This window comes from Bos indicus x Bos taurus, chromosome 29 (genome assembly GCF_003369695.1).
Source record: "Bos indicus x Bos taurus breed Angus x Brahman F1 hybrid chromosome 29, Bos_hybrid_MaternalHap_v2.0, whole genome shotgun sequence".
NCBI classification, from domain to species: domain Eukaryota; kingdom Metazoa; phylum Chordata; class Mammalia; order Artiodactyla; family Bovidae; genus Bos; species Bos indicus x Bos taurus.
The window spans coordinates 23,528,265-23,541,792 of record NC_040104.1 but is presented as its reverse complement, the minus strand read 5'-3'; the positions used below and the strand labels follow the sequence as shown (position 1 = coordinate 23,541,792).

The 13,528-nt window shown below is 37.4% G+C and overlaps 1 protein-coding gene and 1 pseudogene across 1 annotated transcript; one reads left to right on the top strand and one right to left on the bottom strand.

Moving 5' to 3' along the window:
* The first annotated feature begins 6,193 nt into the window (after positions 1-6,193).
* On the top strand, positions 6,194-7,133 carry LOC113886020 (annotated as a pseudogene).
* Positions 7,134-11,459: 4,326 nt separating this feature from the next.
* On the bottom strand, positions 11,460-12,392 carry LOC113886506 (olfactory receptor 8D2-like). The gene has a single exon (XM_027532757.1). It carries the CDS (start codon positions 12,384-12,386, stop codon positions 11,460-11,462), a length of 927 nt encoding a protein of 308 aa, XP_027388558.1. The 5' UTR covers positions 12,387-12,392.
* Positions 12,393-13,528: the final 1,136 nt, after the last annotated feature.

The window sequence follows — 13,528 nt, the reverse complement described above, 5'->3', positions numbered from 1 at the left end:
GCCATATATGATATGCCTACAGCAAACATTATTCTCAATGGTGAAAAACTGAAAGCATTCCCCCTAAGATCAGAAAGAAGACAAGGGTGTCCACCTTCCCCACTATAATTCAACATAGTTCTGGAAGTCCTAGCTAAAACAATCAGAGAAGAAAAGGAAATAAAAGAAATCCAGATTGGAAAAGAAGAAGTAAAGCTCTCAGTGTTTGCAGATGACATGATACTGACATGGAAACCCCTAAAGATAGTATTAGAAAATTGCTAGAGCTAATCAGTGAATTTAGCAAACTTGCAGGATATGAAATCAATTCACAGAAATCACTTGCATTTCTACATGCTAAAACTGAAAAATCAGAAAGAGAAATTAAGGAATCAATCCCATCCCCCATTGCAACAAAAAGAATTAAATATCTAGGAGTAAACTTACCTAAGGAAACAAAGATCTGTATTCAGAAAATTATAAGACACTAATGAAACAAATCAAAGATGACATAAAAGGTGGAGATATATTCCATGTTCCTAGGTAGAAAGAATCAATATTGTAAAAATTACTATACTACCAAATGCAATCTAGAGATTCAGTGCGATCATTGTCAATTACAAATGACATTTTTCACAGAACTAGAACAAAAAATTTCACAATTCATATGGAAACACAAAATACCCTGAATAACAAAAGCAGTCTTGAGAAAGAAGAATGGATCTGGAGGAATCAAGCTTCCTGACTTCAGATTATACTACAAAGCTACAGTCATCAAGAGAGTATGGTACTGGCACAAAAACAGAATATAGACTAATGGAACAAGATAGAAAGCCCAGAAATAAGCCTATGCACCCTATGGGTACCTTATTTTTGACAAAGCAGACAAGAATATCCAATGGAGCAAAGACAGCCTCTTCAATAAATGATTCTGGTAAAACTGGAAACCTACATGTAAAGGAATGAAATTAGAACACTTCCTAACATCATACACAAAGATAAACTCAAAATGGATTAAAGACCTAATGTAAGACCAGAAACTATAAAACTCTTAGAGGAAAACATAGGCAGAACACTAGATGCCATAAATGAAAACAAGATTCTCTATGATGCACCTCCTAGAGTGATGGAAATAAAAACCAGAGTAAACAAATTAGACTGGATTAAACTTAAAAGCTTTACACAGCAAAGGAAATTATAAGCAAGGTGAAAAAACAACCCGCAGAATGGGAGAATATAATAGCAAGTGAACAAATGACAAAGGATTAATTTCCAAAAGACATAAGCAGCTCATACAACTCAATGCCAAAAAACAAACAGCTCTTCCAAAGCTGGAAAGAGACCTAAACAGACATTTCTCCAAAGAAGACATACAGATGGCCAACAAACACATGAAAATATGCTCAACATTGCTCATTATTGGAGAAATGCAAATCAAAACTACAATATCACCACACACCAGTCAGAATCAGTTCAGTTCAGTCATTCAGTCCTGTCCGACTCTTTGCAACCCCATGAAGCGCAGCACACCAGGCCTCCCTGTCCATCACCAACTCCCAGAGTTCACTCAGACTCACGTCCATCGAGTCAGTAATGCCATCCAGACATCTCATCCTCTGTAGTCCCCTTCTCCTCCTGCCCCCAATCCTTCCCAGCATCAGAGTATTTTCCAATGAGTCAACTCTTCACATGAGGTGGCCAAAGTACTGGAGTTTCAGCTTTAGCATCATTCCTTCCTAAGAAATCTCAGGGCTGATCTCCTTCAGAATGGATTGGTTGGATCTCCTTGCAGTCTAAGGGACTCTCAAGAGTCTTCTCCAACACTACATTTCAAAAGCATCAATTCTTTGGCGCTCAATTTCTTCACAGTCCAACTCTTACATCCATACATGACCACTGGAAAAACCATAGCCTTGACTAGATGGACCTTTGTTGGCAATGTCTCTGCTTTTCAATATGCTATCTAGGTTGGTCATAACTTTCCTTCCAAGGAGTAAGCGTCTTCTAATTTCATGACTGCAGTCACCATCTGCAGTGATTTTGGAGCCCAAAAAAATAAAGTCTGACACTGTTTCCACTGTTTCCCCATCTATTTCCCATGAAGTGATGGGACCAGATGCCATGATCTTAGTTTTCTGAATGCTGAGATTTAAGCGCTAACTTTTTCACTCTCCTCTTTCACTTTCATCAAGAGGCTTTTTAGTTCCTCTTAACTTTCTGCCATAAGGGTGGTGTCATCTGCATATCTGAGGTGATTGATATTTCTCCCGACAATCTTGATTCCAGCTTGTGCTTCTTCCAGCCCAGCGTTTCTCATGATGTACTCTGCATATAAGTTAAATAAGCAGGGTGACAATATACAGCCTTGACATACTCCTTTTCCTATTTGGATTAGAAGATGTTAAAGGAACTCTGTATCTAATACTTTGTCAAGGAAAGAAAGTTCTAACTATTTTTGTTAATGTCACAATCCATACAGATATATGTGTTTTTAACATTTACTTGAAATATGTGAAGTTTCTACAGAACTGAATTAAAACTTGTCCCAGTCTTGGTTACTTTTTATTTAGATTTTTCTAAGAAAAGAGAGTAATGCAAAGAATGTAAATGCAACCAAAGAAAAATTTTAAAAAAGAAAAAAAAGATAAAGAACGTTATGTAAATGTAGGCTACTGTCTGAGAGTATTGCTTTATTTGAAGACTGAAAAAAATTAGGGGTAAAAAGTGTGCCAATGTCAGTGTGTTGGTAGAATTTGAAGGAAGAGAGAAAAGTGAACAGTTAAGTACAGGTGTCTTCTAGGTCCTAGAGTCTGTGGTGAATTATCTTCAATTCATTATGACGGTTACTCTGTTGGTTTACTGCTCTGGGTGAATTGCAGTAGGAAGTAAATCAAGAAGGAGAGGTGATAAAGAAGAGAAGTCCATCAGCAGATGAATGGATAAGAAAGCTGTGGTACATATACACAATTGAATATTATTCAGCTATGAAAAAGAATGCGCTTGAATCAGTTCTAATGAGGTGGATGAAACTAGAGCCTATTATACAGAGTGAAATAAGTCAGAAAGAAAAACACCAATACAGTATATTAACACATATATATGGAATTTAGAAAGATGGTAACGATGACCCTATACATGAGACAGCAGAAGAGACACAGATATAAAGAACAGACTTTTGTACTCTTTGGGAGAAGGTGAGGGTGGGATGATTTGAGAGAATAGCATTGAACGCGTGTATTACCATATGTGAAATAGATTGCCAGTCCAGGTTCAATGTATGAGATGGTACTCTGGGTCAGTGCACTGGGAGGACCCTGAGGGATGGTATGGGGAGGGAGGTGGGAGAGGGGTTCAGGATGGGGGACACATGTACACCCATGGCTGATTCATGTCAATGTATGGTAGAAACCCGGAGAAGGCAATGGCACCCCACTCCAGTACTCTTGCCTGGAAAATCCCATGGATGGAGAAGCCTGGTAGGCTGCAGTCCATGGGGTCGCTAAGAGTCAGATACAACTGAGTGACTTCACTTTCTCTTTTCACCTTCATGCATTGGAGAAGGAAATGGCAAGTTCTTGCCTGGAGAATCCCAGGGATGGGGGAGCCTGGTGGGCTGCCGTCTATGGGGTCACACAGAGTCGGACACGACTGAAGTGACTTAGCATAGCATAGCATGGCAGAAACCACTACAATATTTTAAAGTAATTAGCCTCCAATTAAAATAAATAATTTAAAAAATAAGATAAATTAAAGAAAAAGAAAAAGAATGGAGAAAAGGCACTAAAAATCCTTAAGGTCTAGTGCAAAATATTTTATATAACAATAAAAATGGCAAATCCAAACTTTATTGATAACTTTTCACATACCAGGAACTGCTTTAAGGTATTTGTACACATCATACCTGATTGATCTCATCCAGCCCCTTGGCTTTTAATGTCATACATGCATTGATGATTCAGAAAATAATGTCCAAGACAGACCTCACCTCTGAACTCCAAACTCATACCTTCAGTTTCCTACTCAATATATCCATTTGGTCACATAATAAAACATCCAAATTAAAATATTAAAAACAGGAAACTGCCTCCTAAACCTGCTCTCTACCATGATGATTGATCCAACCTCAGGTCCATATCCTCCATCCTATCTCTGCCACTCTTTCTCAGATGCCTGTATCCAGCTTGTCATCCAGCCCCAATTTTTCCGACTACTTCTCAATATCCCCATCATTACCAATCTGGCCCAAGGTATCATCTCTCAACAGGAGCACATTTTATCTTCTATCTAATTCCCTGAATCTCCTTCTTTATTCTTCCATGAACATTCTTGACAGAGCAACCAGAGCCTGAGGGATCCTTTTAAAAATACATCAGAGCATAGAACACTCTGCCTTCTGCAAACTCTTCAGCATTGCCCCATCATACATGACATGAGATTCACAGGTTTTACAAATACCTGCAGCCACACACAGCCCCATTTACAGCCTCCACTTGTCTTTCAGGCTCTGTCTAGTCCAGCCTCACTGGCCTCCTAGCGTTCCTCCAACACGCCAAGCATGTTCTCTGTCAAAATCTTTACTCTGTGTTCTCTCTGCACAGAACAATCTTTGATTTTCAGATTTATCTAGACATACAACATTGTATTAGTTTTAGGTGTACAATATGATGATTCAATATATGTATATACTACAAAATTATCACACTAAGTTTTGTTAACATCTACCATTTCACCTACTTACAATTTTTTCTTGTAATGAGAACGTTTAAGATCCACTCTGTTAGCAACTTTCAGATATACAGTATAGTAGTGCTGCTGATGCTGTGAAGTCGCTCAGTCGTGTCCAACTTTTTGCAGCCCCATGGACTGCAGCCTACCAGGCTCCTCTGTCCATAGGATTTTCTGGGCAAGAGCACTGGAGTGGGTTGCCATTGCCTTCTCCATAGTAGTGCTAACTGTAGTCAAACATGCTATATATCATATCCTTAGGAATTTTATCTTATAATTGGAAGTTTGTGTCTTTTGATATCTTTAATTCATTTCACTCAGGATCATCTATTTTTAAATATTTATTTATTTTTAATTGAAAGATTTTTGCTTTACAATATTGAACTGGTTTCTGCCATACATCAACTTGAATCAGCCATAGGTATGCATATGCCCCCTCCCTCTTTGTCCTCCCTTCCACCTCCCACCTCATGCCACCCTATCCCACCCCTCTTAAGTTGTTAAGTGGCTGCCCCTCCACTGGTTCTCAAATTGGCTCCCATTCATAGAGGACAAAAAAAGACTGAAAATAGAGGCAGGTCACTTCAGATTGTTAGGTGGCAGGTTTAATAAATGAAGGAACTAATGAAGCTTGTCTGGTGACCACATGGCAGTATATCTCCACACCTGCCCCCAAGAATCTTAAAGGTTTATTTAGTGAAATAAAGCAGTGAAAATATTATTGCTTTCAAATTGTCTAATTTAAGGCAAGAGTTTACTTAACTTCTTCTCAATCTCTCAGTCAAGAAAAAAACAAAGAAAAAGTCAAGATATCTTGGAGAAAATAAGCACTTTGAAATTGGAGCCAGAGAAGACCAAATTAAAGGTGTTAAAGATGCCAAAGCCAAGAGGAGAAATGCAAGAGATACCAGCAAGAGACCAGTTATACTCGCCCTTGAGACATTGGAAGGAGGGAATAGATTGCTGCAGATTGAACATCAACAAAACAGGGCAGCAACACTGAACGGTTTCTCAAAAGGTGTCTGAACTACAGAAAGGTGGTTTTCCATTAATTGTTGTTGTTCAGTCACCCAGTCATGACCATCTCTTTGTGACCCCATGGACTGCAGCATGCTAGGCCTTCCTGTCCCTCACCATCTCCCAAAGGTTTCCCAAGCTCATTTCCATTGCATCGGCCATACCATCCAGCTATCTGTCTGGATGCTATGCCATTCATCCATCCATTAATAGGGGAATCTAAAATTCAGTTTGTAAAGACAAAGTGATTTTCACTCCTAAATGTCACTTGGGAATAGTAAAGACTGAAGCCAAATGAAATATCAACATCTTGAGAAAGTCTTTGATCAAGAGTAGATTTTAGTGTCTTGTTTCCTGAAATTCTGAGTCCATTAGAAACTATATCATTCATCAGATCTTGGATTGTTAAATCCTGTCAGATGACAATATTTGGCCAATGAGACTCTCTTCCCCAAACCACACTGGGACAAGAATGGATACAGGAAATCATTCTTCAGTAACTGAATTCATCCTTGAGGGGTTAACAGATCAGCCAGGACTCCAGGTCCCTCTCTTCTTCCTGTTTCTATTGATCTACATGGTCTCCATGGTGAGCAACTTGGGCTTGGTCATTTTAATCAGGATCAGTTCTCAGCTTCACATGCCCATGTATTATTTTCTCAGTAATTTGTCCTTCATAGATCTCTGCTACTCCTCAGTCATAATTCCAAAGATGCTGGTGAACTTCATGTCAGAGAAGAACTTCACTTCTTTCCCTGAGTGCATGGTCCAGCTCTTTTTCTTCTGCTTCTTTGGTATTAATGACTCCTACATGCTGACAGCCGTGGCATATGATCGTTATGTTGCCATCTGTAACCCCTTGCTCTACACTGTTACCATGTCCCACAGAGTCTGTTTCCTACTGGTCACTGGTGTGTATATAGTGGGGGCTGTTGGAGCCTCAATTCACACCAGCTTCATATCTAGTCACTCTTTCTGTGGCAGTAATGTCATCCACCATTACTTCTGTGACATCCTTCCTCTTCTGAATATATCTTGTTCAAGAGACTACACCAAGGAACTTTCTGTGATGATTTTGGCTGGATTCAATGTCTTTGTATGTGCTGTAGCCATCTTCATCTCTTGTTGTCATCCTTCCCAGAGTCTTGTGCATCCACTCAGCTGAAGGCATATCTAAGGCTTTCAGTACCTGCAGCTCCCACCTTGCAGCTGTTGGGGTTTTCTATGGCTCCATCATCTTCATGTATTTCAAACCATCTACCAGTGGCCCAGTGCAGGAGAAGGTGGCCTCTGTGTTTTATACCACAGTGATTCCTATGCTTAACCCCCTTATCTACAGCCTTAGGAACAAGGATGTCAACAAATCCATTTAAAAAGTTCTGCATGGTGGGATACTCCCCAGGTCTGTGTAGAAAACAGTACTTTTGAAAAGAAATAGCACAAATAGATCTTGTGTTTTCTTTTAGCTTGTTTTTAACAGTAATTATTTTCAAACCAAGAGCCATTTTAAGCTAAAAGATCTGAATAACTTATTTTCAATTACTGTTCAATTACTATTCCCAATACCAAGTGTCTTTTTAGTCTCCTAGCTACTCAAGAAACAAACTTCTTACCTACATTTTCACCCTTTGGTGTAAGCTTATAGGTATCTCAGAACTCTTTCTTTTTGTAATTTTTCTTGCTAAACTGGAAACTCCTGACCAAACTTTCTAAAGTTGTAATATCTAATGATAAGTAAATATGTAAATCCCCTTAGCTATTTGTATTTTAATACACAACAGAGTTTTAGAAGCAATATACACTTCTTTGTAAAAATTTTTAAGGAAACCTGTGAGTGCTGCAGTCATATCTGACTCTTTGCAACCCTACCTAGTTTCTAGTAGATAAGAAGAAACAGTATTTTCCTAAGATTTCTAGCCATTGTTATAACCATCAAAAATAAGATCCGTCTTGGGGTGGTCTCAAGTAGGATGGAGGTTGGGATGGGCATGGCCCAAAAAAACAAAATTGTTTATAATTTTAAATTTTCACTGAAATTTTAACTCACATATTTTCTTTCCAACTTACTGTATACTTTAAGTTGGATCTTAATATGACTTTCTTCTGGATGACTTCCTTAGTCATCCCCTACTTATTTTCTCACTATTCATAATAATTTCTGTGCCTCACTATACCATTATAGTTCACTCTTCCAGTAAATCAATCAATCAATTATTGATGGACAACTATGTGCTAGACAGACAAAATCCCTACCCTTGTAGGGAACAAATAATGAAAAAGAAAACATGGACTCTGCATATAAGGAGCAGAAATTTTAAAAGTGTGCTTTAAACAGGAAAAACAAGTGTCAGAGTACAGAAGGTGACAAAGGGATGGTGGGGGAAGAGGGCAAATATCTGTAGGGCTTTATGGGAAAGTTTGAAAGTTTTGACTGTCCTTCTAAATGAAATGGAAAACCACTGAGAGTGTGAACATAAAAAGACCTGATTAATGCATGACTCTTGCTCTTTCTGCTGAATGGGCCTAAAAGCAATGAAATCCAAGTAACAAATATCTTACTATCATCTAATGATATTTGGCTTCTAACCATCACATTCCACTAAAATAAACCAAGGCTTGATGGAGAAATGGCAGATTCCAAGGTGGGATATCTAAAATTCAAGATGAGTCTAGAGAATCTCAGTATTTCCTAGAGGAAGAAAGTGCCCAATAGTTATGGAGATGTATCAAAAGGAAAGAGCCCCTATTGGACAAATTTAGGACAATTTAAATAGCAGAATGGATGGCTTATGAGATTCTAGGAGTCCCTCCTGATACAAAAATAACAACAATGACAATAATAAAATTAAAAATAACAGAAAAGGGAAAGCATTTCTTTACAGGATGACATCAATTAATGATATAATTAGAATGATATCATTCTATATCTATATAAATCTATATCTGATATAAATTTATATATATAAAGTATATATAAATATATATTGATCATATATTATATATTAATTTATATACTTATTATAATTATATTATACTTATTGTATATAAAACATTTACATATATATTTATACATATAAATATAAATTCAGATTTAAATCTATATCTGAATGATACAATAGAAACTTATCAAGTTGCAATGACCATACTAATTGAATTAGGTAAGAATCATCAATGGAAACTAAAATCAATGAGTTAAAAGAAACTTCCTCTTAAGGGAATAAGAACAAGAGAGACCTACAATCTTAAGGTATCATGTTGCAGATTACTCATTCATAACAAAGGGGAAAGGAGTACCTCTACAATAGTAAATTTTAATGGAAACCTTTTTAAACCAAATGATTAAATTTAACATTAGCAATAATGGAACAAATTGATGTATCATGCCTTCTGCTGTGATTTTTTGAAAGAAATAACACAATGTCACCTAAAGTAGCCATCTGAGCCAAAGATGTTTAACCTGAATTTAATCACAAGGAGTTAGACAAATGGAAACTGAAAGATCATCTGTAACATAATGAACCATGTTCTTTTTAAATGCCAATGTCATCAAAGACTGAAAAAGGCTGGGAAAAAGATATTAAATTATGTATACTAAAGGGAAATGTCAATTAAATATCATGCTTAGTTAGCTCTTAGATAAGACAACCCACAGGGATGGTATGGGGAGGGAGGAGGGAGGAGGGCTCAGGATGGGGAACACAGGTATACCTGTGGTGGATTCATTTTGATATTTGGCAAAACTAATACAATTATGTAAAGTTTAAAAATAAAATAAAATTAATTAAAAAAAAAACAAAGCAAAAATAACCTATAACACACATTACTGGGGACAATTGAGGATATTTAAATGAGGGTTATGTGTTCATCACTAAAACTGAGTCAATGCTGAGTTTACGGAGTGAATAGTTGCATTGTGGTTGTACAGAAAAAACATCTCCTTTCTTAGGGGACTTAAGCCAGGCTGTTTAAAGTGTCATGATGGATTGTGAGGAGTCATTTCTCCAATGAGATGGCATTGTGTACGTGTGTGTGTGTGTGGGCGGTGGGGGTTTCCCAAATTAAACACAATTCAGTTTAATGGTGACAATGGCCATGTTTTTCTTGTACGCCTTTCTATCTCTAATATCTAGGGTAACAAATGACACACAGCTGTTCAAACAATATGCATTGAATGACTCAACGAATCTGAGAATAAAAGTGACAAGCAAGAATTAAATAAATGAAAAATAAGTAGAGGTAATGTATGCAGTCAAACTCCTAGATGCATATATTTCTCTCTTCTGGGAATATCCCTGTCTGGTCTTGATCTCTAGTTCAATATATTTCTTACACCTCTTCCTCAGTTTTCTCTTTTCTGCCTGAACAAATTGTTCTTGTTCTTATTCCCAGGTCACAATACAAGGACTAGGCTGGAAGTGAAGGACAAATTGATATCCAACAACTGAGTTTCAAAAATATTAAAAGCTAACTTATTAAACACCACTTTATAGACATTACCTCATGTCATTTGGACAAAAGTCCCATGATCAAGGATGTCAATTTTTTAGGGTAAATAAATGGGAAATTTTAGACTCAGCACTGCTGAGTCTAAAATAAAGATCTCAGCTGGTAAATGGCAAAAGAAGAATACTTTGCAAATTTATATATTCTCTGTTATCTTTATGAATATAGCCATATTTGTACATTTTTTCAAAAAAATTAGAATTTTGATTTTTAATTATGTCTGTTTTTCTACTCTATGATTTTTTTCTTTATATATTTTCTCTGGTGCATTTTCTGCTTTATTAATTTCTTTCTCATTTTTGGAATTAAGAATTTAATTTATATTCATGTTTATTTTTGAGATATTATTTACATGCAGTGAAATGAACAGATAGCAAGTATGCAGTTGGATCAGTTTGAAAAATGAACACCCTGTGTAGCCTATACTCAAAAAAAGATGTAAAATATTTCCATAACTGAGAATGTTCCTTCTTGCCCATTGCTCACCCCCACCTCCAAATCACTACTGTTTATTAATTTTTAACCATAGATGAGTTTTGTCTGTGGTTGATCTTCATATGAATTTAAGGGACAAGTTTTTCTCTCTGAGGTAATTACCAGTAATCTTAGTTCATCCATGCTCTCTTCTGTTGGTACAAAAGCATGAATGTAATATACAATGTGCTCAGTCATGTCTGACTCTCTTCTCCCCCCCAACCCACCCATCGCAATCCACCAATATGTGGTTCTTTGCTATAAGTACTGTATCCTCACAGCTCGGTCATGATATCAATATTCTCAATATTTCACTATTTCACTATAATGGCTTGGGGATAGGAAAAAAAAAAAGCTTCCCTTGGAAGTTTAAAAATACCTCTCTTTCTGCCTTTCAAGATGATGAATCAGTTAACATCATCTGTTTTCAAACACAACCCTGAATCCACTTATTTATCAAGCACTTTCAAAATTGATATCTTCAACATATTCTTTTTTGTTGTTGTTCACTAGCCCTCCCTCTTCTGCCAAATCCTGTTCCTTGAATACAAGTAAAATTTCCAAATATTATATTGACTATGAGAAAATCTTATTGTTTGATAAAAACGACCAAAATGCCCCAAACATTCTCAAGTACAAATATATATTTTATAAGTAACAGTGCATTTTGTCTCTAGAGGAGAAAAAGAACACAGAGCTCATGACAACTTTTCCTCTGGTTCACTTCTTCCTCTCTGTGGAAATCTCCTTTGTTGGGGTGACTACTTTCCCCTAAGCACCTTCCTCAGTGCATTCTTCACATCCTTGTTCCTTAAACTGTAGATCAAGGGGTTCAGCATGGGGATCACGGTGGTGTAGAACACGGAGGATACTTTCTCCTGTTCCATAGTATTGCTCGAAGGGGGCTTGAAATACATGAATGTTATAGACCCGAAAAAGATAACCACAGCCATGAGATGGGAGCTGCAAGTGCCAAAGGCTTTGGACCGTCCCTTGATGGAGTGAATACAGAGGATGCTAGAGAGGATGAAAGCATAAGAGATGAGTACAGCCAGTGTCGGTGCCAAGGTATTAACTCCTCCAATAATAAACAACAGTATCTCATTAACATGGGTGCTGGAGCAAGAGAGACTCAACAAGGGAAGAATATCACAAAAATAATGACTGATAACATGAGACCCACAGAAGGACAACATTGACATGCAGATAGTATGAACTGTGGCCCCAAATAAGCCCAGTGAATATACTATACCCATCATTATGGAACAGACCCTATGGGACATGATAATATTGTAATGCAGTGGGCTGCAGATTGCAACATAACGATCATATGCCATAGCAGTGAGAAGATAACCTTCTGCTATTACAAAAATAAGGAAGAAGTAAAGCTGAGCCATGCATTCCAGGAAGGAAATAACATTCTTTTCTAACACAAAGTTCACCAGCATCTTTGGAGTAATGACAGAGGAGTAGCAGAGATCAATGAATGACAAATGGCTGAGAAAATAATACATTGGAGAGTGAAGTTGAGAACTGATAGCGATTAAGAAGATCATGCCCAGGTTCCCCACCACGGTGACCACATATATTCCAAGGAACAGGAGGAAGAGTGGCAACTGAAGCTCTGGGCATTTCGTTAACCCTTCAAGGATAAATTCACTCACTGAAGAATGATTCAAAGTAGTCATTCCTTACAAGATATTATCTGCAGAAAGAAGTGAGACAAAATAGGTGCATTCGAGTTATTTTCTGATTCCCAAAGCATCATGAAAGGTCCTGTCTTGATTGGGTCCATCTTTCATCTGTCCCATGTCTTTGTCCTTTCCAATGATCTCTTAAAAGCTTAAGGACATGGTACTGATCAACCTACTTGCAGGGCAGGAGTAGAGATGCAGATATAAAAAATGGACTTGTGGACATAGCTGGGGCAGGAGAGAGTGGGACGAATTGAGAAAGTAGCATTGACATATATACACTACCATGTATAAAATGGGCTCCTCTGGCAGCTTATCTGGTGAAAAATCTGCCTGCAATGTGGGAGACCTGGGTTCCATCCCTGGATTGGGAAGGTCTCCTGGAGACAGGAACAGCTACCCACTCCAGTATTCTGGCCTGGAGAATTCCATGGGCTGTATAGTTTATGGGGTTGCAAAGAGCCAGACACAACTGAACAACTTTCACTTTCATGTGTAAAATGGATAGCTAGTGGGAAGCTATCCATTTTACATGTGGTACTGTATAGACATCGATGCTACTTTCTCAGTTAGTATAGCCAGCATTGTAGAGCCCATCCTGGCACTCTGTGATGACCTAAAGTGGTTGGGGTGGGAGGGAGTCTCTAGAGGGATGGGATATACATATAACTATCACTGATTCAATTTCTTGTATGGCAGAAGCCAGCACAACATTGTAAAGCAGTTATCCTCCAATTAAAAATAAATAATAATTTAAAAATAATAAGAATCTACCAAAAAACAAAAACAAACAAGCACTCAAAGACAAAGACTAGAAGTATAGCCCAGAGCCTCGGTGCTAACACGCAAATACCTGCCCTGTAAGTCATAGCCTTTTCATTTTACTCCAGGCTTAAGCCAACAACTACCTCACTTTGAAAAAAAAAGCACAAACTTTTAATATCTAATTAGTCTTTCTTTAATATACTTAAAGGAATGTTGCCCATCCCTTTCTCTGACATATATGAATAAGAACCTTCAAATTTGGTTGAAACATGGCTTCTAATCTAGCTCTAATGAAATGAAAGTCATCCTTTTCAATATCTCAACCCATCTATATGAATCATCATAATATTCTCTGAAACTGGGAATCTAGA